Below are 24,159 nucleotides of genomic sequence, written 5' to 3'. Positions count from 1 at the left end.
CACCCTTTATTTCCAGGACTGTGGTCAGCTTTTACAGATTTTACTTGTGGGCTGGAGGAAGAAAAAGACATAACTCTTCAGATGTAAAGATTCCTCTGTCTTTTGTGTGATAGGTCATATCAAGGCTCAGTGTGACGTTTTGTACATATAATACCTGGTCAAAGTATGTGAAACTGGGGAGACTAAAATGTGAAGATGCGTTCATAGAAACCCCTAAATACTGAGTTAATCAGAGTGACACAAGGACAAAGTGTCCAGATCCTGGGGGAAGTTTCTGGCTGTTTCCAGACTGGGTCAAGACAAAAAAACACATTCAGCACTCGGAGACGACCGACTGGTGTCTCAACAGCAAAAACAGTTTAACAACATATTGCTCGTTTTAGTGCTAGACTACCTTCTGATAAGTACAGTAAATCATTTTTTGTATGTCATAGGTTACAATTAAGAGGATGTTGTGTGTATATAGTGGTAGTAAATCAGCCGACTGACAGTCTCTCTCTCAGGTTAATCAAACGTAATCAAACCTCATCTGTTTCATTAACAGCCGTGTTGTCAGTAAGCTGTTCGTTGGATCTGATTGGCCGCAGCTCTGATGTAGAGTCAGTTTTTGTGTTACGTGCCGTAGTATTTAATGGACGTGATCTTAAATTCTACTTTTAACACAACTAGTGACAACACTGATTTTTAGTTTTTTATATGTTGCAGTAAAGGCAAAAAGGAATCGAATGCCTTGTAAATGTGAAATTACATGAAAATAAGTGACACAAAGTTTGAACTGACTCTAGATCAGTGCTCAGTTGTGACATTCAGTGCAGACAGGTGGGCTGTCTTTAAAAATAAAAAGATAAAAAAGGCTCATTGGACGTAAAAATGCTTTGGTGAAAATATCTGGAAAATGAGCTGAAACTTAGCCAGTTTATTTTAAGTCAGTTAGTACTTTTATTTTAGAAAATGGTTACGTACCCTCACAAAATCACAATCCCCTTCTCTTGGTCTTCTTCTCTGTATATATATATAAGCTGTTGTGGATCCATCTTCATTTTCATTTCTTGGCCTTTTACAGGTAAAAACACTTTTTTAAACATGATGTGAAAAGAAAAACTCCCATGTTTGAGAGCGAGTGTTACATCCTGTCCATAGACGACAATGAAAGGGAAAACAAAGTCATTATGCCTTGTCAGTGTTTTATTTGTATGTTACAAATAAAGGAAAGTTGTTTGACTTTTCAGAGATGCCCTTGTGTTTTCTGTCATTTATGACCTCATGTTTCTTCTTGCAGGACTAAATGGAGGAATATACAGAAGCACATTTCTGTGTGGGAAAATAAATAGAATAGTATGTCAGAAGGTATGACTTATTGAGGCAACTATTTAAAAAATATAATACAGTAATATGAGCTAGTAAATTATTTTGTGGGAAAATGTTGGTCATAAGATGAATTTTCTTTTTTTTTTTTTTTATCCTTTTGTCATTAATGAGCTTCCGTAGAATGGTCGTATGTTAACGGAGGAACCAACAGCTGTTTGTTTTTGTTTTTTAAAAATAGCTTTGTTTGTATTTATTTGTTTCACATTTTTCCCGTTGAATATTTTGTTGGTCAACATCTTTGAGAGAGAACGTGCACCGGAATCATGTGGAACTGTCGTGACCGTACACACTCTGAGGGGACGTCTTACCGTGTTGCACTGAAAGCGGAAGTTGTTGGTACATTGCTCCAAAAAATGTCCTAGCTAAACGGAATGAATGGATGTTCTGATGCACTGAGGTGCCTTTGCTCACACCTGTCCAAGATGACTTGAACCTTTAAGCTCGTAATTCAACTCCACCGCTCCTGTTTTCCTGTATTCCGCGATTTCCCGCCTCTGGTAGGTGCACGAAATTATAGCCGGGCTATTTTTTGGAAAAACAAATAGTGACGCTAACGTAGCTGACAGCTGTGACAGTAGCTAACACTGGTTTATCATGGTTTATCAGTTAAGTGCATATTCGCCGTTCTTCGACGGAGTAGCACACACAAACCTGTCCTCAGCTTCAGTGTTTACCTGCTCACCTCAGAGACTGAAGGTTAGGTCACTGAAGGGCGAGGCTAACCCTCTTAGCTAGCATAAATGTTGAGTGGCAGTTGAAAACCTGAATTTTAGCACACTTTAACACATCTGGTAAACCTCTGGCTTTCATTTACAATCCTCACAGACTAAAGGTAGAATTCAACCACTGATGAGGGAATAGGAAATCATAATAAAAATCTCCCAGAGTGCTTTGTAATGTTTTGTGTGTCACATTATTGTCATCCCTTCAGCTGGTCAGGGTATCATGGCAACCAGGATGAAGCTGAAGCTAAAGACTGTGTTTGTGCTGTACTTCATGGTCTCCCTCCTCGGCCTCGTCTATGCATTGATGCAGCTTGGTAAGTGGTTAATACACAGTCTCCATCCAGGCTTCATCATCAGGACAATAAACTGTACATGTGTGAGTCCGTCTGAGACGACTACACTAAAGATGACTGACTCACTTTACTGTGACTGTCAACAGAAGTAAATACCCTTGTAGTGGTTATTCACAGTGTACTCTAACGTGCCACCAGTCTACCTTTACAATGTAATCCATTAAACTTAAAGGCTTTCAAATAGATATTTTTAGTTGCTATGAAAATGAATGCAAAAGAGTTTATGTCCTGACATACAGTAACACATGTTTGAGATAAGAACATGAGGCTAAACTTAAAGCTCATCTCAAACAAAGATTACAAAACAATCATCCCCAAAAAGCAGCAATTATGTACCCAAATGTACAAGCGGGACTCTCCCTTACTGCTTTGGTACTTTAAACGCTTGTCTGTTGTGTCAGGTCAACGCTGTGACTGCACAGAGCACGACATGCCTAAAGACCGTACCATATCTCGGCTGCGGGGGGAAATGCACCGTCTTCAGGAGCAGATGAGGAAGTCTGAGGCGACCAAACAACCCCAGAAACAGGCGGCCAAACCTTCCCAGCCTGCCATCTTTGTCATCACCCCAACATATGCAAGGTAGCCGATGAGGCCGATTTCCTCACTCCTCATTGCCTGCTTGCTTATCTCCACCCTCCTCTGTCACCCTCGACACCATTCCTCTGATTTCTGTCTGTTCAGGCTGGTGCAGAAGGCCGAGCTGACTCGTCTGTCGCAGACGTTCCTCCATGTTCCTCAGCTCCACTGGATCGTGGTGGAGGACTCGCCACACAAGACGCCACTGGTGACTGACCTTCTAGTGAAGAGTGGGCTGACCTACACACACCTGCACATGCCCACCACCAAGGACCACAAGCTGCAGGAGGTAGGCGGAGGTTGTCAGTCAAATCACACCGTCTTCCATGTTTTTGTCCCCTAAAATGGAGATTTTATTTGTTATCAGGTATTTTTATCTTCAAGTACAAATAAAAGATTGTTTTGAAGCTTTCAGTCTTAATGCTCACTTTCCTGCTCAGGGTGACCCCAGCTGGCTGAAGCCTCGTGGAGTGGAGCAGAGGAACGAGGGTCTACGGTGGCTCAGAGAGGACAGAAGGGCTCAGCCGGGAGGAGACAACCAGCAGGGGGTTGTTTACTTTGCTGATGACGATAACACATACAGCCTGCAGATATTTGAAGAGGTGGGTGGTGCAGTGTGCAGGAGGTGTACTAACTCTACAAGGTGTTTGTTTTAAAAGTACATTGACGAGTGTCTTGTTTCAGATGAGGAGCACCCAGCGAGTGTCAGTGTGGCCGGTGGGGCTGGTTGGAGGGATGAAATATGAGAGGCCTGTGGTTGAAGGAGGAAAGGTGGGTGCAGTTCATGCTCTGGTTTGTCCACTGGGGAATTAAAGGAATGATTCAAAGAAAAACATGAATTCACTGACTGAATTACACACAGCAGAAGGAAAGGTTGTTTGTGTGACTCCAGAAAAGTCTATGTGACTTTTTTATAAATCATTAGAAATTAAAAAAACAAAAGTTAAAAGATAAGAAACAAACAAAAAAAACAACAACAAACAAGTAAACAGACCCTGTGTTAGGATTTAATAATCAAACAGTCATTTCTCAAGGTCAAGATTGAACTTTTATGCTCAGAAATTATTTGCGTTAAAATGCAGTGTTTTTGATGCTTCCTCTAAGGTGGTTCGCTTCCACACCGGCTGGCGTCCCACCCGCCCCTTCCCGATAGACATGGCTGGCTTCGCCGTGTCCCTCAAACTTGTCCTGGCCAATCCAGATGCTTGTTTTGACAGAGAGGCACCAATCGGCTTCCTGGAGAGCAGCTTCCTTAAGGGATTGGTTACTATGGACGAGCTGGAGCCCAAAGCAGACAACTGCTCTAAAGTACGAGTGTGTTTGTGAACGCATGAGTGAAAGATGTCGATGACGTGTGTGTGTGTGTGTGTGTGTGTGTGTGTGTGTGTGTGTGTGTGTGTGTGTGTGTGTGTGTGTGTGTGTGTGTAAGTTGGAAAAAGGAGCTTTGGTTTTTATGGTCTTTGGAGATTTTTTTCATTTATGTTTATGTGAATTTTGAGTTTTAATGAATTTGAAATTGTCTGACTGTTTTTAGGATATCTCTCAGCAAACTTTAGCATATTTATAAACATATATTTATGTCTATTAATGTTGTTCTTGTTCTGCAGGTGCTGGTGTGGCACACACGGACAGAGAAACCCAAGATGAAGCAGGAAGAGGCTATGCGGTCTCAGGGACTGGGCTCAGACCCTGCTGTGGAGGTCTGAGGAACACACACCGACACGCACACACCGACACACACACACACAATCACACACACATTGAAAAGCGTACTCTGCTGTTTAATGCTGCATATGTAACTCTGCATTGTAAATACTGTAAAACAGAAGACTTTGTGTCGGAGGTGACATTTAAACTGCATCGGTTCTGACCGTCTGTTGTTTCCTGTCAGGTAGTAAACGTACGTGTGTGTATATATTGGGTGCGTGTTGTTAGGCTGTGCTGACTGTATGTTAGTGTGTGTATCAGGGTTTTATTTGGTTTCAGTGGGTTTAGTTGTCTTTGTCCAGCTGTACAGTGGAGGAGAACCCAGCCGCCTGACGGGGGCGCCAGTTTTCAATTTTTTTCGCAGAGCCGTGATGTTTCACCACAATACACATCAGCTTGAAGCTGGAGAAGTGATGCATCTTATCCCAGACGTCCTGATGTGTTTCATTTGTAGGGATTCACATGTTTAACTTGTGCTCAGTGGATATCCTGCAGTGTGACTCACTCCTGACAGCAGTTTGATATTTAAAGCTACACCAGCTGGTTGGAGCTGATCTGTAACCAGCTCCTTGACAGAGATACATTTGCAACGGAGCACTTTATTCATGCATGGCTTCTATTTTTGTGTGGTAAGTGTCTGTAAGTCTGTGTTTAAGCCATATAAATGTTTTTTTTCTTTCATCATCATAGGCATGATAACAATCTCTGTACAACCTGCGAATCAAAACGCTGCGTTTGCTATCAAGGTAACAGTAATGTGAAGCAGAAGTAGTTCCAAGGTCCATTTTTGACGCTAAACAGAAGTCAGAACACAAACAAAACACACAACACTCACCAACTAATCAAGAATCTGCTGAGTAGTTGGTGCCTTGTATTTATTCTCCTGTCATTCCGCTGTGTTACAGAACACTCAGCACCACAGACGTAACATACAGACGGCCAGTGTAGCTTCAGTGTTCCAGCTCAGCGCGCTGGTTTCTGATAGTGTTACAGCACAACAGCTCCTTCTAGCCAGCATTTCTCTCTGAATATTTTAGTGATGCTTTTTAAAAACACAAGACTTGTGGAATCAGTTTAGAAGTCCTAATTAAGAGAACAACACTACTGTTATACATTTCTTATGCAATAAATGAATACAAAGCACGACGTCCATGTTACATTTCCACTCTCTGATGATGACGACAAGAAAAAGACTTGAATTAGCCTCTAACAGGCTGGAAATCCCTGGTTCTTTATGGTAGCTGTGTTCTGAGAGTGAACTCCTCACGCTGTGCGGGGCTCCACGACACCGCCAGAGTCTGGAAGAATAAAGAGCAGAACAAGAAAGCTCAGGCACGCTACAGTTTGTATGATACTGTAAAATCAAGCTAGTGCCTGCTTACGTGTAACTAGTGCCTGTGCGTCAACTCTCTCCTGGTGTATAATGTATTTATTACTGTAATATTGTTCTTAACACTGTATAATGTGATAATGTCTGTTCTTGGCCTTGAAAATAAACCTAGATAATGAAAATGTTTTGTCGTTCAGTGATTTATGGTTCTATCTAATCTATAAATTATATAAAAACGTTTTTTGACTTTTTTCAGCAGAACAAGATAAAGAGCTGTGGGTCTTATATTTGACTTACCACACATGCTGATACGCAGTCAGTGTTTGTGAGGAATGTGCGTTCAGCTGTTTTTAAGGGCCGATTCTCTTGCAACACATTTTGGATTCTGACCCCGACTCATCTGGAAAATGCTGACTTGTCGAAGCGGTTGAGTCTCGACCGCCTGGTTAATGAGCTCGATTTGAAGCGCAGCCAACAGCACATCTGTTCTCAGGTGAGTGAGGTAATACTCAACTGTGTCTGTGACTTTTATCACTTATGTCTGTTGTTTATATTCCAACAGTGGTGTCAATAGAAATAAATGATGCTCTGAGCAACTTGTGACTAAAGAACATTGTTTGCCTCTTAATGTATCTGAGTGGAACGAGAGTAAATATACTGTGTTCCATTCCATCAATGATTGTTAACATTCTTTAAAAAAAGAAACTGGATCAGTTTACAAAATACAAATTCAGCTGCTGTTGTGTAGCCTCACACAGTGTGACTCACATGTTCTAAACTTTTCACATGGTTTCATTTAAAGGTGCAGTCTGTAAGAATTAGCTACCTTGAATTAATCCCAACAAACGAGCAGCGTATCAGAGGAGTAACCGCTAACTGCTGCTACATCTATTCTTTATATACATCCATGGCTTCAGCTACCGTTAGCTTGTCAGCTCAGTTAGCTCAGGAGCTACATATACATTGTAGTGCTGGTGCTTTAGTGAGACAGTGGTGTGTTTCCTCCACCACTGGTTACAACAACTCCAGTGGTGTCAAATCCCCAACGTGTCCCGGCTCGACAGGCAACATGCTCCCAGTGTCCGGTACCGTCATGGGTGATTACCTACGTGGGCGAGAGCTTCTCACCTCAACACAGCCGAGGTTTTTACAGACCTGAGTGACTGACAGCTGTTACGCCCTCACCTGCTCGCTGCCCCTAAACCTCAGCACCCAACACACACTCACACAGGACTCGTAAGATGGAGGTGAGTCAGAGGAGCTGAAGTCATCCAGCTAGACGCTCACCATCTTTTGATGCGCCGTGATTCACTCGCAGACACACACACACACACACACACACACACACACACACACACACAGACAGACACATTAAATTAAGTGTGATTTGTTATTTATGGAGCAGATGTGACGGTTCAGTTGATGACAGTTTAAAGGTTGGAGTGATTTAACTACTTTCTACTGTCACAGGTGTGTGTGTGTGTGTGCGTGTGTGTGTGTGTTATCCTGATGTTGTTGAGTCCTCACACAGTATGCATGTGTGTGCATGTAGAAGAAGGTGTGTGAGTACTGTACATCCTGGCATGTAGATAATGACCCAGCAGGCTCAGAGCGGAGCGGATCCATTCCCCGACCCACCCAGACGCCATCTTTACCATCCAAACAGTCGGATAACATTCAGTTTATCTACAACACACACACACACACACACACACACACACACACACACACTGTCCATCAGGATCCACCAGCTTATCAATAAAGAGGTGTACTGTTCATTCTGAATGAAGGAGAATGACCTTATTTCAGAGGCAGCCATTTTGAACTTGAGTCACATAATGTCTCAAATATCATCAAATCATTAATTAATGATTCATTATTACTAATACCTTAAAGTATGGACACAAACCTTTTCACTTTTCAGCGGTTGGTCTCACAATAAAACTCATGGATTCATGTTTAATTACTTCAACTTTCACTTTCATCCCCTTTAATATCAAACCTCATGAAGCTTTTTATGTGCTTTATACTGACAACACGTATTTTAAGACACTGGACTTTGAGCACTAAATGAGTGATAACATCTTGTCAGCCAGTGAGAGATATCACAGTTATATTGATATATTAAGTACAGCTCAACTTGACTGGAGACTGATATCAATATCTGAGATTTAAAGGTGCTATTTGAAAGAAAAGTTGATTTTGAGTCTGATTTCATTTCCGACTCCTTTAAGTTCTTGATGAGCTGGATGAAGCTCAAATATAAATCTACTGTTGTATGTTGAGGATGACTGAACATCAGCAGACGAGGTCGACGTCACATCTCCACTCTGCAGGTTTTTATCTATGACAGCTGAGGAAGTTCCTGATTAATGGCTGACAGACTCTAATGTCAGAGTGTTTGCTGCTGCTGGTCAGATGCTCTGTGAACTGCGTGTGCAGGCATGTTTGTCCCTGTATCTCGTGATTGTGCGACAGATTCTAACACACAACTCTATCTCTGAGTCAGTGTGTGTTAAAGGAAGTGAAGAAGAGGTGTGTGTGGTCAAGAGTAAAGAGTCAGAGGGGAGACAGACAGAGAGAGGGAGAGTGCTCTGCTGTGAGTGTTTGCTGTGGTGACGGCAGCGCTGCAGGGAGGCGGCGTGACGCTGAGCTGGGGGCGGAGCCTAAACTCTGACATTCAGTCATTCACTCAGACTCACACACAGTCAGTCAGTCACACACAGTCAGTCAGTCACACGAGAGGTGCTCACACTCACAGAGGGGAAGAAGACAACAGCAACATATCTGGTGAGACCTGCAACTCTTTGTTATGTTCAAGTCTTTACTCATTACTGCACTATGACATTATTTAAAGATCGATAATGTGTGTCTGAGTTACTTTAGGTAAGACAGTAAATGACAGCTCTCTCGTTTCCTCTTAAATAACTTCTAACATTTAACATTGTTCTCACTGTTTGTCTGATATTCACTGTGTGTATCTGCCTGCTGCTTTATTAATCAGTCATTAAATCTGCCCGTGTGCCTTTCTTTCCTTTTTCTGCTTCCTTGTCATCCTCTAGTTCCTTTTTAAATTTGAACTCTTGTCCAATAACATGTTTCTCTATCTTTACTTTACAATCTGTTGCTTTGGATGTGAGATGTTACCGACACCTGGCAGGACTGTACCTGTTCACAGCACAGGAAGTGGTTATTGTATTTATGTAATTATTTATGTATTAATTGTTGTCTCAGCTTCTCGTAGTTTTAGCTGTACCTGTTACACCTACTTTTTAAACATGTCATTCACTCACAGACATCATCAAGTCCTGTCATAGTTTTATTTATATACAGTCGCTTCTTCAAGGAAATAGTTCAAATTTTGAGAAATACTCATTTATTCTCTTGCCAAGATGTATGGTGGCCTAAATCTGAAGTGAGCCTACAGCCGACAGCTGGTTAGCTTAGCTTAGCTTAGCTTAGCTTAGCTTAGCTTAGCGAGCCTGGAGGACCACATGAAGTCACTGCTCCTGTCGAACCCCTAAAACCTCAAACTGTTACTGTTACACTTCAGTTTTTGTCCTGATGGCTGACAGAAAATACCCAGATGTGACACGTCTTCAACACCTGTTTGACAGTAACGGTGATGAGCCATCAGTGAGGCTGGCTTTGGCTTTGACAGATCATTAATATGAAGTCATTGATTTTGGCTGCTGTTCAGCCTCCAACCGGCTCAATCAGAGTCAAAGTCCAAGTCTGTGTGTCCATGTGTGTGTTTGACCTCAGCTGTAAGAACATTGTGTCATTAGCTTTGGCATTCAGTTATCATCACAACCTGATAACACACACACACACACACACACACACACACACACACATTAATATAAAAGTTTGCAGTTTACTACAGCTTTCCTCTCTGCTTTCATTTCCTTTTTTTTATCTTCAATCAACTTTTCTGAACTTTGGCTCAAATAAATTGACCTCAGAGCTGCTATAATTATAATGAGGCCTGCGTGTGTCACAGAGGGAGTCCCGCTGAGCGACGGGCCGGACACGGTTATGTAACAACATTAATCTCTTTTCGTCGTTCTCCCTATCTTTCAGGGCTAACAAAAAACAGGCTGTAAAGAAGGAAAAGAGTGCAACAGAGGACACAAGAAACACAAACAAACAGAAAAGATGACGATTGGCAAGAGTTCCAGGAAAAGCTCTGTGCGGAGCTCCATCCGGGCCCCAAAGTTTCTGGACAAGTCCAACGGCTTCTATGGTCGCCTTGATGAGCCTGAGATGGCTGGAGAAGGGGAGGAGAGCTGGAATGTGATGGAGGACAGCAAGACCGAGGGGGGAGTGGTGAGCAGCCAGAACCCAAGAGAGGTGCATGTCTCCGGGGCAGAGACGCAAGAAGCTGAGGCGTTTGACTTTAATGAAGGGCTGATGGAAGGCGATGGGGAGACGCTCCTCCGGAGGAAACCCAGCCGCCGCAGCAGCAGGTGGAGGAGAAGCTCCAGGAGGAAGCAGAAGGAGGGGAGAGCAGAGGAGGACGCAGCCCGGGATGAGAGGCCCAGCCTGGGCACGGAGAGACCGGTCGACCCACACACTGGGGTGATGATCGAGGTGGAGATGGAGAAGAAGGTGGAGCCGTCACTCGTTCACTTCCCAACTCGGGAGGATGAGGACGACCAGGTCCTGATCAGAGACAAGAAGAGGGGCAGAGACGAGGAGGGAGAGGAGGAGATGAGGATGATGAAGGAGCAAGAGGAGGGGATGAAGATGGTGAAGAGGAAGAATTACCGCAAGGTGAGAGAGAGCAGCGAAGAAATACAAAGCGAGAGCCTTTCTGTCAAACTAAAGTTTATTAACTTCTTCTTTCTGTATCTCACATTTACATAAATTCCATTTCCACCCAGATCTGGTTAATCTTTAAGCCCCTCAGCGTTACATAATGGAGTCTGTGGAACAGAGGGTTAAAGTTCTCCCTCCACATCCTCTATATACTGCACACTGAGCTATTAATCACCTTGGAAACTATCGCCCTAATAATCGACCGCCACTGGGGTCAAGGTACAGCAGCCATCAGCGTGCGTCGCCAAACCCATTAGCTAACCTCCTGTGATAGGATTTTTCCTTCACGTCACATTAAACGCAGGGAAAGAGCAAAGCTGGAACGGAGGTTTCAGGGACAGGCTTGTTAGCTGTGTGGACGCACGGCGTGCACCTCCACCTGACTCACCTGAGAGTCTCTGCTTCCACTGAGAGACGTGCACAGAGGTGACATTCCTGCGCCGCTTATATCATGTGCTCTGATCAGTGGACCGAGATACGGCAGTCAGTGTTGACCCGCCTTCTAAACCCACACCATAAAAACATTCCACCGCTGTTAGCCAATCAGACTCCACCCTCCGGCCCCAGAGCGTGACCTCCTGGTAGATGGAGGACAGTCTCAGCAGCTCGAGTCTGCACAACATTACTTTAATGAGTAAGGTCGAGAGTCTATGGATTACCTGTTCAATCGCTAGAAGAGCTAGTTGATTATTAATAGCTGTAATAGCATAAATGTACCTGTTAGCATAGCAACAGGCTAAAAACAGTGGTCTGCAACCAGTTTAGACCAAGATAAATCAAAGAGGTGGCTGGCAGAGAGCAGGAAAATATGTTGGTGCATCATGAAGTTGAAGGTTTTACATTTTGCTTCTGAGGAGCAGCAGTGTGCAGAAACAGCAGAGGACTGCTTTAATCTGCTACCAGTACATTTCTTTCCCAACAGATAGATTTTATCCCGTCTTTCATTGCCTGGGAAGTTCCCTGGAAGAAACTATTTCATTTCACACCACCTACAGAGACAACTAACCCGTCAATTTGAATATTTCCAGTAAACTGCTTGTGGAAACTGAAGAGCCTTGTAGTCAGTAAACACACGACAGCTCAACATGCAAAACTTGAGCTTCCTTGTTGAGGAAGCTCAAGTTTCTGAAAATGAATAAATGTGAATAAATGGTTTGTTCTCACTGCTGTGTTTTGGATCATGTTTGTCGATTGCTAACCTTCATCCCCTTCGTTCCCGACAGGCCTTGGACCGAGCCTTCCGCCGCGGCTGGGAGGCCTTCATCGCCAACCTCTACAGCGTCACGCTCACTCCTGTGACATCATCCTCGCTGTCATCGTCTTCTCCTGCGTCTAAGAAGAAACAGCAACACAGCGCCGTGCTGGCTGAGTTTCGGTAGAGCTGATTTCCACATGGACGATGAAACAAAGCCTTTTCTAATATTTATGTACTAATAGTGATTTGTGATGGACAATCTTGCCTGTTTCCATGACAACACTGGGGACTTTCACAGTCATGTGATGCGTCTGAGTCAGGCGTAAGGCCTCACTTTGATTATTTATGTAAGTTAATTACTCATCATAAAGTTTACTGCCTTTGCTTCATCATGGTGCATCTCACTGTGTAGACAGACTGCAGGTATTTAATTACACTGTGGGAGCCAAGCTGTTGATTTTACAGTGAAGTCTATGGAAAGGTCCAGCGTTCATGTGACGGAGGTCAGCTGCTCCTGGTTCCTCTTTATTGTGTTACTCATTTAGATTTATTCAGCAGCGTAAGAACGTCTTAACATCTTAGCTGCTTACATCCGGTCCACTTTTAGGAGCTCGGAGCACAAATCATCTTTGCTTCCTTTGGTTAAGCGCAATGAAACTAGTAAAATGTTGATGTGTAACCAAAAGCAATGGAAAGTCTCCATCGTAGGGCGATGACTGATCAGTGGACTTTAGTTCTGCAGGTATTTACATGTCTTGTTTGTTAATCAGTGCCATTTATTGCTGTCCGGCAGCTAATCAGTAATCAGGACAAGCTTGTCGTTGTGTATCTTTTTCAACACACACATTTGTTTGTTAATATTTTTAAGGGAAATTGCAGTTTCCACCAGTTTAAACACAGGTTTTATCTTTGAGCGTACAGATGGTCAGTGTTTGACTTCCTCATGAGACGTTCACCTCTGGCTGTGCGTTCTGGTGAAGGTTACAGAACCTGAAGGACGGACAGGAGAGGGTTTGTAATGTGTGCATAGAGGGAAAGATAAAGACTATTTTTATAGACTGGTAATAAATCAGCACTAAGCACAGAAATAGGATCCGCTTTTAGTTCCGTCTTTTGATTGTTACCATTGCAGAAGCACATCATGCTTGTTATACACGTTTTCATTTCAGGAGAGGTGTGAGTATCCTGAAGCATCACTAATCAATGATGATCGTTAAAACGTTTACTATAGGCCTGCTGTAATTTGTTTTACCTCAAGTGTACTCAGTAATTCTTGTAAACTGGACTGAACAAGTTGGATAACTTGTTGTGTAAATAATGATTGTTTGGAAAAATGTGTTAAATTTTATACAAATCTTTTTGTATCCTAATCACAGCTTCTGAAGTCCTGAACGGTGACAAGAAGCACCTCTCTGAAAAAATAAAGATTTAATTTATTGTACTGGTTGTATTTTCATGTTGAGAATACAGTATAAAACATGGTCAGGAGTTTAGTTGTTAATGTCAGTGTCATTGTTTTATGGATGAATCAGAATGAATAAGATTAAACTATCTCCACATAACACTGCGACTCGAGGCGACGGCTTCTGAAGGCTCAAAACTTCAGGTCCAACACTTGAAGTCTGTGTGAGAACAACGTGTTTCGTCTCATGTTGCAGAAGTTTTGACCCTGAAGGACGACGTCCCCTCTCCATACACCTGAACAATAGCTGAAGCTGTTTGTTCAGACAGACCAATAAAACAGGAGAACAGCAAGCAGAGAGCTGTTTGCATTAAACATCAGAGTTTAAATGTGAAAGTGCATATTGCAAAAGATAAAAAAGAAAAATGGAAACGATGTATCAATATAACAGGATATATTCACATTAAAACAAGATAGTTCCACACTATTATGACATACAAACTTAATATATGATAATGAGAACTTGTAAGGTTTTTTTTAAAAAAAGCTGTTAGTCTTTTTACATTGTATAAATGTATTGTTATAAGATAATGTGATAACTTATATTGTTGTAACAAGACACTAACTACACTATTCCTGTTATAACTGTATTAGTTACCTTACTATCATTTATTATTTCATAACTAATTATTTGCCCATAACATAAAACACTTCACGTTATAAAGTGATTCATATTCTTATAATGTTTCAAGTTCTAACATGTAATAGAACATCAGAAACTATAGAAACAGCAGAAAAATACTTTATATTCTTGCTCACATTTTCCAATTAAAACACTTTCAACGTCATTCATTTGAATATTTTTCACAACCATGTTCAGCACCATGGGACAGAACCGACATGTTCTACTGAACACAGAACCACATGTTGTACTGAACACAGAACCGACATGTTCTACTGAACACAGAACCACATGTTCTCCTGAACACAGAACCACATGTTCTCCTGAACACAGAACCGACATGTTCTACTGAACACAGAACCGACATGTTCTACTGAACTTAGAACCGACATGTTGTACTGAACACAGAACCGACATGTTGTACTGAACACAGAACCACATGTTCTACTGAACACAGAACCGACATGTTCTCCTGAACACAGAACCGACATGTTCTACTGAACACAGAACCACATGTTCTCCTGAACACAGAACCGACATGTTCTACTGAACACAGAACCACATGTTCTACTGAACACAGAACCACATGTTCTACTGAACACAGAACCGACATGTTCTACTGAACACAGAACCACATGTTCTACTGAACACAGAACCACATGTTCTCCTGAACACAGAACCGACATGTTCTACTGAACACAGAACCACATGTTCTCCTGAACACAGAACCACATGTTCTACTGAACACAGAACCGTCATGTTCTACTGAACACAGAACCACATGTTCTCCTGAACACAGAACCACATGTTCTCCTGAACACAGAACCACATGTTCTACTGAACACAGAACCACATGTTCTACTGAACTTAGAACCACATGTTCTCCTGAACACAGAACCACATGTTCTACTGAACACAGAACCACATGTTCTACTGAACACAGAACCGTCATGTTCTACTGAACACAGAACCACATGTTCTCCTGAACACAGAACCACATGTTCTCCTGAACACAGAACCACATGTTCTACTGAACACAGAACCACATGTTCTACTGAACACAGAACCGACATGTTCTACTGAACTTAGAACCACATGTTCTCCTGAACACAGAACCACATGTTCTCCTGAACACAGAACCACATGTTCTACTGAACACAGAACCGACATGTTCTCCTGAACACAGAACCGACATGTTCTACTGAACACAGAACCACATGTTCTACTGAACACAGAACCACATGTTCTCCTGAACACAGAACCACATGTTCTACTGAACACAGAACCACATGTTCTCCTGAACACAGAACCACATGTTGTACTGAACACAGAACCACATGTTCTCCTGAACACAGAACCACATGTTCTACTGAATACAGAACCGACATGTTCTCCTGAACACAGAACCACATGTTCTACTGAACACAGAACCACATGTTCTCCTGAACACAGAACCACATGTTCTCCTGAACACAGAACCGACATGTTCTACTGAACACAGAACCACATGTTCTACTGAACACAGAACCACATGTTCTACTGAACACAGAACCACATGTTCTCCTGAACACAGAACCACATGTTCTCCTGAACACAGAACCACATGTTCTACTGAACACAGAACCATCATGTTCTACTGAACACAGAACCACATGTTCTACTGAACACAGAACCGTCATGTTCTACTGAACACAGAACCACATGTTCTCCTGAACACAGAACCACATGTTCTACTGAACACAGAACCGACATGTTCTACTGAACACAGAACCATCATGTTCTACTGAACACAGAACCACATGTTCTACTGAACACAGAACCGTCATGTTCTACTGAACACAGAACCACATGTTCTACTGAACACAGAACCGTCATGTTCTACTGAACTTAGAACCGACATGTTCTACTGAACACAGAACCATCATGTTCTACTGAACACAGAACCACATGTTCTACTGAACACAGAACCGACATGTTCTACTGAACTTAGAACCGACATGTTCTCCTGAACACAGAACCAACATGTTCTCCTGAACACAGAACCGACATGTTCTACTGAACCTAGAACCGACATGTTCTACTGAACACAGAACCACATGTTCTACTGAACACAGAACCGACATGTTCTACTGAACTTAGAACCGACATGTTCTCCTGAACACAGAACCGACATGTTCTACTGAACTTAGAACCACATGTTCTCCTGAACACAGAACCACATGTTCTACTGAACACAGAACCGACATGTTCTACTGAACACAGAACCTACATGTTCTACTGAACACAGAACCACATGTTCTCCTGAACACAGAACCACATGTACTACTGAACACAGAACCGACATGTTCTACTGAACATGTACGTTTCAGAATGTTTGCCGCCATCTTGTGGCCGTGAGTAACTGTGCGCCAACAGAAACTGTTCACTTTCTTTAAATGTGTGATTAGCAGAAACAGAAACTCGCCGCTCGACAAACGGCGCGTTTATCATCTATAGAATGAAGCAGTTTTTCTTTTCCCATAAAATGAGAAACTCTTACCGAAGATAAATGTCGCTCACCGGAAGGTCAGAGTCGTTTTCCCGGTTAAAGTGTGACGTAGGGAGGAGTCCGCCATGCGGGACATAAAAGAGAGACGGACCGGTTTCCTCTTCCACTTTCTCCTCCCGTCTGATCGAGGTAAGATCTCGCACTCTTCACTTGCAAACTTTTCCATTGTAATAGAAAGCGTGTATTATTTTAAAGCTACTGCTTTGCTGATACTTTACATCTGCATTTGGTGATTATAATTTTAAACCAAGCGGCTTTTACAAACTGAGGCGGACTGTTAGCTAGCAGCTGCAGGGTGTAGAGCAGCAGCGGACCGGAGCAGGCCACAATCCTTCACCATCCTACACTCAAACATCAGACTTTCATCTGAATCATGTTGTCAGCATAATCAATGACATGTTTTGTACATGTTGCGTGAGATATTTATGGTAAATGTAAGATTAGCTCGCAGATGACCGTCTTTAAAGAAATGGCCGCTGCTCGTGTGGTGTGGCTGCAGCAGTGTCTCTCAATGATGAGAACTTCACAGACCTGTCCTGAATGACTGTGATTGGAATTTATTATTCTGATGTGAGACACTTTATTAAAAACTACAATCTGTCGACTCATGTCGCGTGGACACACGCTGCACGGAGCGGTCACGTGTTGACACGCTAGCTGCAGCATGCTAATGGATGCATTCTCCTGACTGTTTCTAGATGGCCGAGAAGGATCCAGAAGCTGCTCGCTGCAAAGGTTAGTTCTCTGCAGTCTGGCACATTCAGAAATAAAACACAGCGTGTCATGACATGGAGCAACATGCTACAGTGATGTCACACTTGAACTCTCTCACTGAAATCTTTTGAGGAAACTTCATCTCTCAAACTGCTGAGTAGCATGAAGGCTTTGCTGTGTGCACACCTGAAAGTAGCATTTATGATCTATAACATGCTCATCTGTTTCTCCTCTGTCCTCCAGGATTGGGCAGAATGTGGAGAGACGCTCTGCATGAGGTAACTTTTACACATTTTGCTGCTCTTGACCAGCTTTAATCGTCTCTTTAGCTGTTCAGGAGCGCAGTGCTGCAGTGATGAATCTCTGAACTCTCTCTTACCGAATCAGCCTTTGAAGAATGTTCTTTACCAGATTCTGAGTAGCACATTGGGCTCAAAGCTAATGCATCAAATCTGTAAAACAAACGATACTAGTTAAAAATTAGATGTGTTTTTAAAGTTGCACAACTGGCAGAACATCTGTTAAAATGTCCTTTCCCTCCCTCCCAGATGTTAAAGGCCGATCAGAGAGGAATAATGAGATGAAGGTCTTCAGACGGTGAGAGACTGATGTTTATAGAGCCACTTCAAGCAGGGTCATAAGTGATGAGTTTCATAAAAGACAAGCATATGCCTGATTATTGTGATGCTAGATTTTTAATCTGATAAGCCCTCCAAAACATTAACGACTATATTTACCCTTCCTGTGAGGCTAATGACTGATTCTCTTTGAGCAGAGAGTGCAGACAAACCTACAATCAGCTCATCAAAGCAGACGGTACCAAGGTGAGAAAATGATGGATTAAATCTAAATGTTTCTGTATTGGGGGTTAAATGTGATGATTATATTTAATGACAAGCATATGCCTGATTCTAGTGATGTCAGCCTTTAATCTGACCACCCTCAGTTGAACTAGTAAAACATGTTCACATCCTAAACTTGCGGCTAACATGATCTTTTCTCTGCCAGGTGGGAGTTTGTCGAGATGTTTGAGGATGCTACATGAACATCTCAGCATGTGAGTATAAATCAGTTTGTGTGCCAAAGTTATCAGAAATGCCTTTCCTGCTGGGTGTGGTACATCATCAAAATCGCTTACGCAATTGCAAATGAAACAAGTGGCAGTTTTGTGGCATCACAAAGAGCTGATGAGTTAAGAAATATGAAATCTGTATTTTCAGTGAAGTCCCAGGCAGGGTGTTTCTGACTGTTTGAAAGGATGAAATGGGGTAATGCCCATCAAACACCTGGACGACTATTGTCACATGGCAGTTTGTCACCAAAGCCCTGATCAAACATTGAATCTTAACATGCTACTTGGGTTTATTATTGAACTCCGCTGACTTACAGATTTCTCTTGCAGAGCCTTGTCAGAGGACACCTGAAGAGGAAGACTACTGGAGTCACATGGTGAGTCTTCATCCTCTTAGTGCATCCAGAGTGAACGTCCCGGCCAGCGCAGTTCCAATGATGATCATACTTAGCTCACTTTGACCCGATGTGAAACGACACGAACAACTGAGAAACTGCTTTTTTTTTAAACTGACACTTAAGTTAACTTGTACGTGATTTGATATCTTTTTGAACTTGTGTAGTAAAATGTCTTCTGTCCACAGGTGTGTGACTGCTTCAGCAGCATGATGGAGGTGTGGAGGTGTTCTCTCTAAAGGTAAGAATTGAGTCCCTGCTACAGAACCTGTATCTTAATCCCAGGCCTGCTGAAAATGATGAGATATACTTGGAATCTCGTTCGTCTGAACTGCTGTTGAGAAATGGAATATCTGACACCAGCAAAGTTAAACAGCTGATGGTGGAAAACTTTTATTGTGCTCAGACCTCATGGTATCATGTCTGTTGCAGGTGCCTGGCTTTTCAGCAGGTGTGTGTGCCACTGCCATGTGTTCACCCAGGTGAGTGAGCTCTTCAGACTTTTACTTTGATCTGACGTGGCACTTCAAACACCCTTTAAGTTATGTCGGCTACAATTGTCACAGCTTTGTTTCCTTTGATGACACTCGCAAACGTCTTACGCCTTGTGTAAATGCCAGAACCTGAAAAGGTGGACCCACTGGCATTTCCCTGGCAACAAGGTGAAGAACTGTTGGGGCTACCAACAGTCTGAATGGAAACAAACTTGACTCAGACTGCTTTCAAATTGTGTCTCACAGAAATTCTGATGTGTTGGATAATTTTCCCTAGGCTCCCGATCCTGGAGGAAACGCTACACAGGCCTTAAAACATCATCGATGCTGAACTGAGGTCCAACAGGATCGCCCAAGCTCGTCAGTGAGGTGCGTATCTGTTCACCACCGTGACATTTCCTGATGAATCATAAGCAGTGATGAGTTTCTTATTACCGCCCCAGTCTGAGAATTCATGACTGATTGGTACCCCTCTGAGAGCGGAGAAATAAAAATGTTGTCCATTACATGATAAACTCCACTGAGTAACTCTTTGCTCTTGTTGCAGGTTTGACGCTCCAACAACAGAGCAGACATCAGTGCAGCTGCAGGTACATATGAACAAGTCGGGTTTCTGATATTGTGGAAATGATGCCGTCGCTCGACAGTCATGGGACGTTGACACGTCGTCCCATACTCTTCCAGTCAGCCTCTCCTCCTGTTGACCCAGTATGGCACTGAGAACCCTGACTCCTCCATCAGGTGTAAGGTGACCTGCTGGAGTTCTGATGGAGACAGAGAGCTGACTGAGGGCATGACTGAAGTCACCCATATCTGATCCATACAGAAACCAAATCCTACATGTACAGCTTGAATGTCCAGTGGGGTAGAACTATGTATGGCTTTAAGTAGGGTGTCAAACTACTCACAACATGAGGTGTGAATGGAAACCTGTACTGGTTTTAATGCTCTGGTCTACTGGCTGTAATGTACCTTAACTGCCTCAAATTGAATGAGGGCAACTAAACATGTCATTTAAACTTGTCACTTGCACATTTGAACATAATTGTACAAATCCAAAGTCAAATGATCTTGCAGCTAATGACCTGGAAGTTTTTGTCAGTTTTGCTTCTAAAAAGCTAAACATGAATATTTCTTTTCAAAGGTCCTGGCATCACGTGCTTCTGATCTCATGCTGTCTGCACATGTTGGTGAGTATTCAGGTTCAGAATCAGAACTTTTGGCTTTGCACTTGCTACATTCATGATGCAGAAGTGATGAGTTACTTATTACCGCCCCAGTCTGAGAATTCATGACTGATTGGTATCCCCTCTGATCACACAAAGATGACTGTGTTAATCTGCACCGGTCATACAGGAATCTAACCCTCGTCACTTGTTGCAGGTTTGTTGCTGTCGGACTGAAGTGTCAGGAACAGAAACCTGCCTCTGCTACAGGTAAATGAGCAAATGTATAAAATGTAATGCTTCTGGTATTGTGGAAATGATTGGACACGTAACACATACCTCAGTCGAGGGGTTTCCCCCTACTCCAGTGCACCGCCTCTCCTGTTGACCCAGTATGGCACTGAGAACCCTGACTCCTTCATCAGGTGTAAGGTGACCTGCTGGAGTTCTGATGGAGAGCAGGGGCGTGACTGATAAAGGGACTCTGATCCAAACCAGAAGCTAAAGCCTGCATTTTAAAACTTGTTATGTAATCTAACTTTTCTCTTTTGATCCTGCAGCATGAAGTCGGTGTCTCAGTCGTGCACACGGTTCACAAATGCTGGTGAGTATTTATTTTAAACTTGGGCTTTACATTTGAGACATCAGGTCTCAACATATGGAACTTTAATGTGACTTCAGTAGAAGTGATGAGTTTCTTATTACCGCCCCAGTCTGAAGATTCATGACTGATTGGTACCCCTCTGATCAAAACTATAATTTCATATTATCTGTACACACTGTTGAGGATTTTGTCTCCTGTTTCTAATACGTTGTGTTTTTACAGGCTCCCATCGAAGCTCCATCTGTGATCTCAAGCTGGAACACGTGTTGCTGCTGACCGAGTGACCAAGAAGTGTTTAAGATTTCACCACTTTGTAATGGAACCTTGAAATGAACTTGAAATAAAGTACAATTTTCACTACAGCTTGAGTGGTCTCATACTACATCACAAAGGGCATGTTCTGGGAAAAACGATCCTCGGGGCTCCTGAGGTGATTGTCTGGGTGATTATCAGACAAATGATTTATGGCATGAATTGCTGGAATAGTTTTGAATGGGTGGATATCAAGAGTTGCTGATCAAATTGACGACTAGCTGGTAACTGCTCCCATGATTAAAATGGGATAACTGTCAGGGTTCGTACGGGTGCTTGAAATCCTTGAAAGTGCTTGAATTTCAATGTTGTGTTTTCAAGGTCTGAAAAGTGCTTGGATTTTAGTTTAAGTGCTTGACATAATTTGTGTCTTTCACAAAATTGGGATCAGACTGGATAATTTTCTGAAGTTTTTACTTTTATGAAACTTAATTTTAGATGTTTACAGCATAATACAATGTACATAATTGTGATAAGTGAAGGAAAAAATCACGTGTATATATATTCCTGTAGATACATATTTTACCCCAGCAATAAGGTGCTGGAAAATCTTTGACCCTTAAAAGTGCTTGAATTTGACCTTGAAAAATGTGTACGAACCCTGAACTGTGTACAGCAGAGTACAGGGAACCAGGGAGGGGATTTGTCTTTCACCAAACCTACAGAACATTCTGACAGTCATGAAGGGACACATTGCCTTCATGTTGAAGTAAATAAAATCATTGCAGCTAAAACTTGACTAAACGGTGTACATGTATATAACTTGGTGTGGATCTGCAGAGACAACATTCAGTAGGCATTTAAATTTATTCAAAAACACTTAAGTGAGGCACAAATCAGCTGACAACCTGATGTACCACATGATGCAAACTACAAGACTTATTGGTCACAAAGTAAACATTAAATCACTTTACATAAAAGCAGGAGTGACTGCTGTGATCAGACAGTACTGATCTCTGCATGTGACTCACTGCAGCAGATGAAACAGAACAGTTGTTGGATTGTATGATCCTTCAGTCCAGTGATGAGCCTGGGATCATGTCAGAGCTCACCACATGAGAAGCAGCAGTGACACGCTCAGTCAGCGGTGAAGATCCTGGCAGCGATGTCGTCTAACAGCCAGTCCACTCCGTCCAACAAGTTCTCTCCAGTGACTGCACTGCAGCCGATGATACACCAGTGATGAGTTTTAATCTTATCCAGAGCCAGCGCCTGAAGAAAACACACACATTGTGGTGTACCAATGACAAACCCAACTGTAATCTGACATGAACTTAAATCAGCAATAACCATATAGCAGAGATTAATACTGAGCCTCACCTCTCTTATTGCCTCTTTGGACAGCGCTCCTGGTAGATCCTGCTTGTTGGCAAACACCAGCAGCGTTGCTCCAGCTAACCTCTGCATGGAGGAAAGAACACAGTTACCTCTGGAGGTTTTTATAACAATCAGACAGTAATCTGACATGATAGGAAGACAGTCCTCTAGTCTTATTCCTCACTTCCTCTTAGTTCTGCTCTTTAATAATAATTCATTTAATTTGTATTTTGTTTATAAATTAATAAGTATGATTTAATTTTAATAATATTTCTGTTTAATTGTTGTGTCAGTTCAGGTGGATTTTAAGCAATTATTGGGCTGGAAAGCATCAAACCCGTCTGGCAAAACTGCACTAGACCCAACATGAGCGTCCCCGTCCCTCCAGTGTTGGTTCTGTGTGTACCTCCTCCAGCAGCAGAGCACTGAGCTCCTGCCTGCAGTCCTCCAGTCGGAGTCTGTCTGCGCTGTCCACCACCCACACCAGCCCGTCTGTGCTCTCAAAGTAGTTCCTCCAGTAGGAGCGCAGAGACTTCTGACCGCCTACATCCCAAATGTTCAGCTTAAACCTACAAACACACAGAAAGAGGATTTAATACCCAACATCGTTTAAAGCAAGAAAACAACAACCCCAAAACATAAATACAGCCTGTCCGCAGTAATTCACGTCTCTGAAAGCCACGGGATCCTGAATTGATTTGAAAAGATGTTATTTACTGTTATTTTCCCCACAGATCTCACAGTACAGCGAGGCTACAAACATACGATAATCTTATAGCATATGATGCGATACTACGGCACAAACAAGTCAAAGATATAAAATGAGTTAAAACTGACAACAACAGCAATGAAGTACAACATACACACTGATGGAGCAGTAATAGTAATCACAAATCATCAGGTTAGTAGTCGGACAATAACAGGGAACATTTTACTGCACTGAGTCAGGTACAGAATATCATACTGACAGCTCCTACTTAAAGGTGCACTACGTAGTTTTTATGCCTTATACTAAATAAACAAACTCTTTGTATGGATGACTGAATAAACAAGCTGACAACACAGTTTCACACTGCTGACACATATATACTGTTTATATGTGGCGGACCCTGCCACCTTCCTAACTCCAAACAGTGTTCTGTGACCCTAATGTGTCCTCTGAGAACAGCTTGTTTACTCAGTTATGGAGAAAATGAATAAATACCCTCATTAATATTGTAAATATCAAATTCTTAATTTCTTCTCCATAACAACAACGTGCCCCTCCAAGTCAGGACTTCTTCCTGTAGTGAAGATTATTCACCTGACTACATATGTGTTGTGTTGTGTGGTGGAGTGTGTGTTGTGTAGTGGAGTGTGTGTTGTATAGTGGAGT

At 42.5% G+C, this 24,159-nt stretch overlaps 3 protein-coding genes, 1 long non-coding RNA gene and 6 other non-coding genes across 10 annotated transcripts in view; 9 read left to right on the top strand and 1 right to left on the bottom strand.

Annotated features, from left to right (window-relative positions):
* The first annotated feature begins 1,651 nt into the window (after nt 1–1,651).
* b3gat3 (beta-1,3-glucuronyltransferase 3 (glucuronosyltransferase I)) lies at nt 1,652–6,244 on the top strand. The gene is made up of 8 exons (XM_030432000.1): nt 1,652–1,865; nt 2,300–2,407; nt 2,848–3,028; nt 3,131–3,314; nt 3,466–3,627; nt 3,710–3,796; nt 4,130–4,333; nt 4,633–6,244. The coding sequence occupies exons 2-8, from the start codon at nt 2,314–2,316 to the stop codon at nt 4,729–4,731; spliced, it is 1,011 nt and encodes a 336-aa protein (XP_030287860.1). The 5' UTR covers nt 1,652–1,865; nt 2,300–2,313; the 3' UTR covers nt 4,732–6,244.
* Nucleotides 6,245–8,741: 2,497 nt separating this feature from the next.
* Nucleotides 8,742–13,519, top strand: LOC115589039 (uncharacterized). The gene is made up of 3 exons (XM_030429714.1): nt 8,742–8,852; nt 10,146–10,838; nt 12,107–13,519. The coding sequence occupies exons 2-3, from the start codon at nt 10,221–10,223 to the stop codon at nt 12,260–12,262; spliced, it is 774 nt and encodes a 257-aa protein (XP_030285574.1). The 5' UTR covers nt 8,742–8,852; nt 10,146–10,220; the 3' UTR covers nt 12,263–13,519.
* A 3,232-nt stretch (nt 13,520–16,751) lies between these two features.
* On the top strand, nt 16,752–21,517 carry LOC115590624 (uncharacterized). The gene is made up of 15 exons (XR_003985791.1): nt 16,752–16,839; nt 17,409–17,445; nt 17,668–17,702; nt 17,973–18,021; nt 18,200–18,248; nt 18,433–18,481; nt 18,827–18,873; nt 19,080–19,132; nt 19,324–19,373; nt 19,663–19,754; nt 19,933–19,975; nt 20,530–20,575; nt 20,769–20,821; nt 21,112–21,155; nt 21,378–21,517. It is a non-coding gene; the product is annotated as an uncharacterized LOC115590624 (long non-coding RNA).
* On the top strand, nt 18,926–18,990 carry LOC115590666 (small nucleolar RNA SNORD29). The gene has a single exon (XR_003985817.1). It is a non-coding gene; the product is annotated as a small nucleolar RNA SNORD29 (small nucleolar RNA).
* On the top strand, nt 19,184–19,253 carry LOC115590667 (small nucleolar RNA SNORD30). The gene has a single exon (XR_003985818.1). It is a non-coding gene; the product is annotated as a small nucleolar RNA SNORD30 (small nucleolar RNA).
* On the top strand, nt 19,464–19,592 carry LOC115590672 (small nucleolar RNA SNORD22). The gene has a single exon (XR_003985822.1). It is a non-coding gene; the product is annotated as a small nucleolar RNA SNORD22 (small nucleolar RNA).
* Nucleotides 19,795–19,868, top strand: LOC115590670 (small nucleolar RNA SNORD31). The gene has a single exon (XR_003985820.1). It is a non-coding gene; the product is annotated as a small nucleolar RNA SNORD31 (small nucleolar RNA).
* Nucleotides 20,632–20,701, top strand: LOC115590671 (small nucleolar RNA SNORD31). Its single transcript, XR_003985821.1, has one exon. It is a non-coding gene; the product is annotated as a small nucleolar RNA SNORD31 (small nucleolar RNA).
* Nucleotides 21,231–21,304, top strand: LOC115590668 (small nucleolar RNA SNORD31). Its single transcript, XR_003985819.1, has one exon. It is a non-coding gene; the product is annotated as a small nucleolar RNA SNORD31 (small nucleolar RNA).
* A 738-nt stretch (nt 21,518–22,255) lies between the features above and the next one.
* Nucleotides 22,256–24,159, bottom strand: part of arl2 (ADP-ribosylation factor-like 2) — a 2,797-nt gene continuing 893 nt past the window's right edge. Inside the window, 3 exon segments of the mRNA XM_030431924.1 lie at nt 22,256–22,679; nt 22,788–22,868; nt 23,191–23,455. Coding sequence (XP_030287784.1) covers nt 22,545–22,679; nt 22,788–22,868; nt 23,191–23,455 — 481 coding nt within the window. The 3' untranslated portion in view covers nt 22,256–22,544.

The sequence above is a fragment of the Sparus aurata genome, chromosome 10 (genome assembly GCF_900880675.1).
Source record: "Sparus aurata chromosome 10, fSpaAur1.1, whole genome shotgun sequence".
Lineage (NCBI taxonomy): Eukaryota > Metazoa > Chordata > Actinopteri > Spariformes > Sparidae > Sparus > Sparus aurata.
Note: the sequence above shows the minus strand (reverse complement) of the source record. Positions and strands in the feature narration are given on the sequence as shown.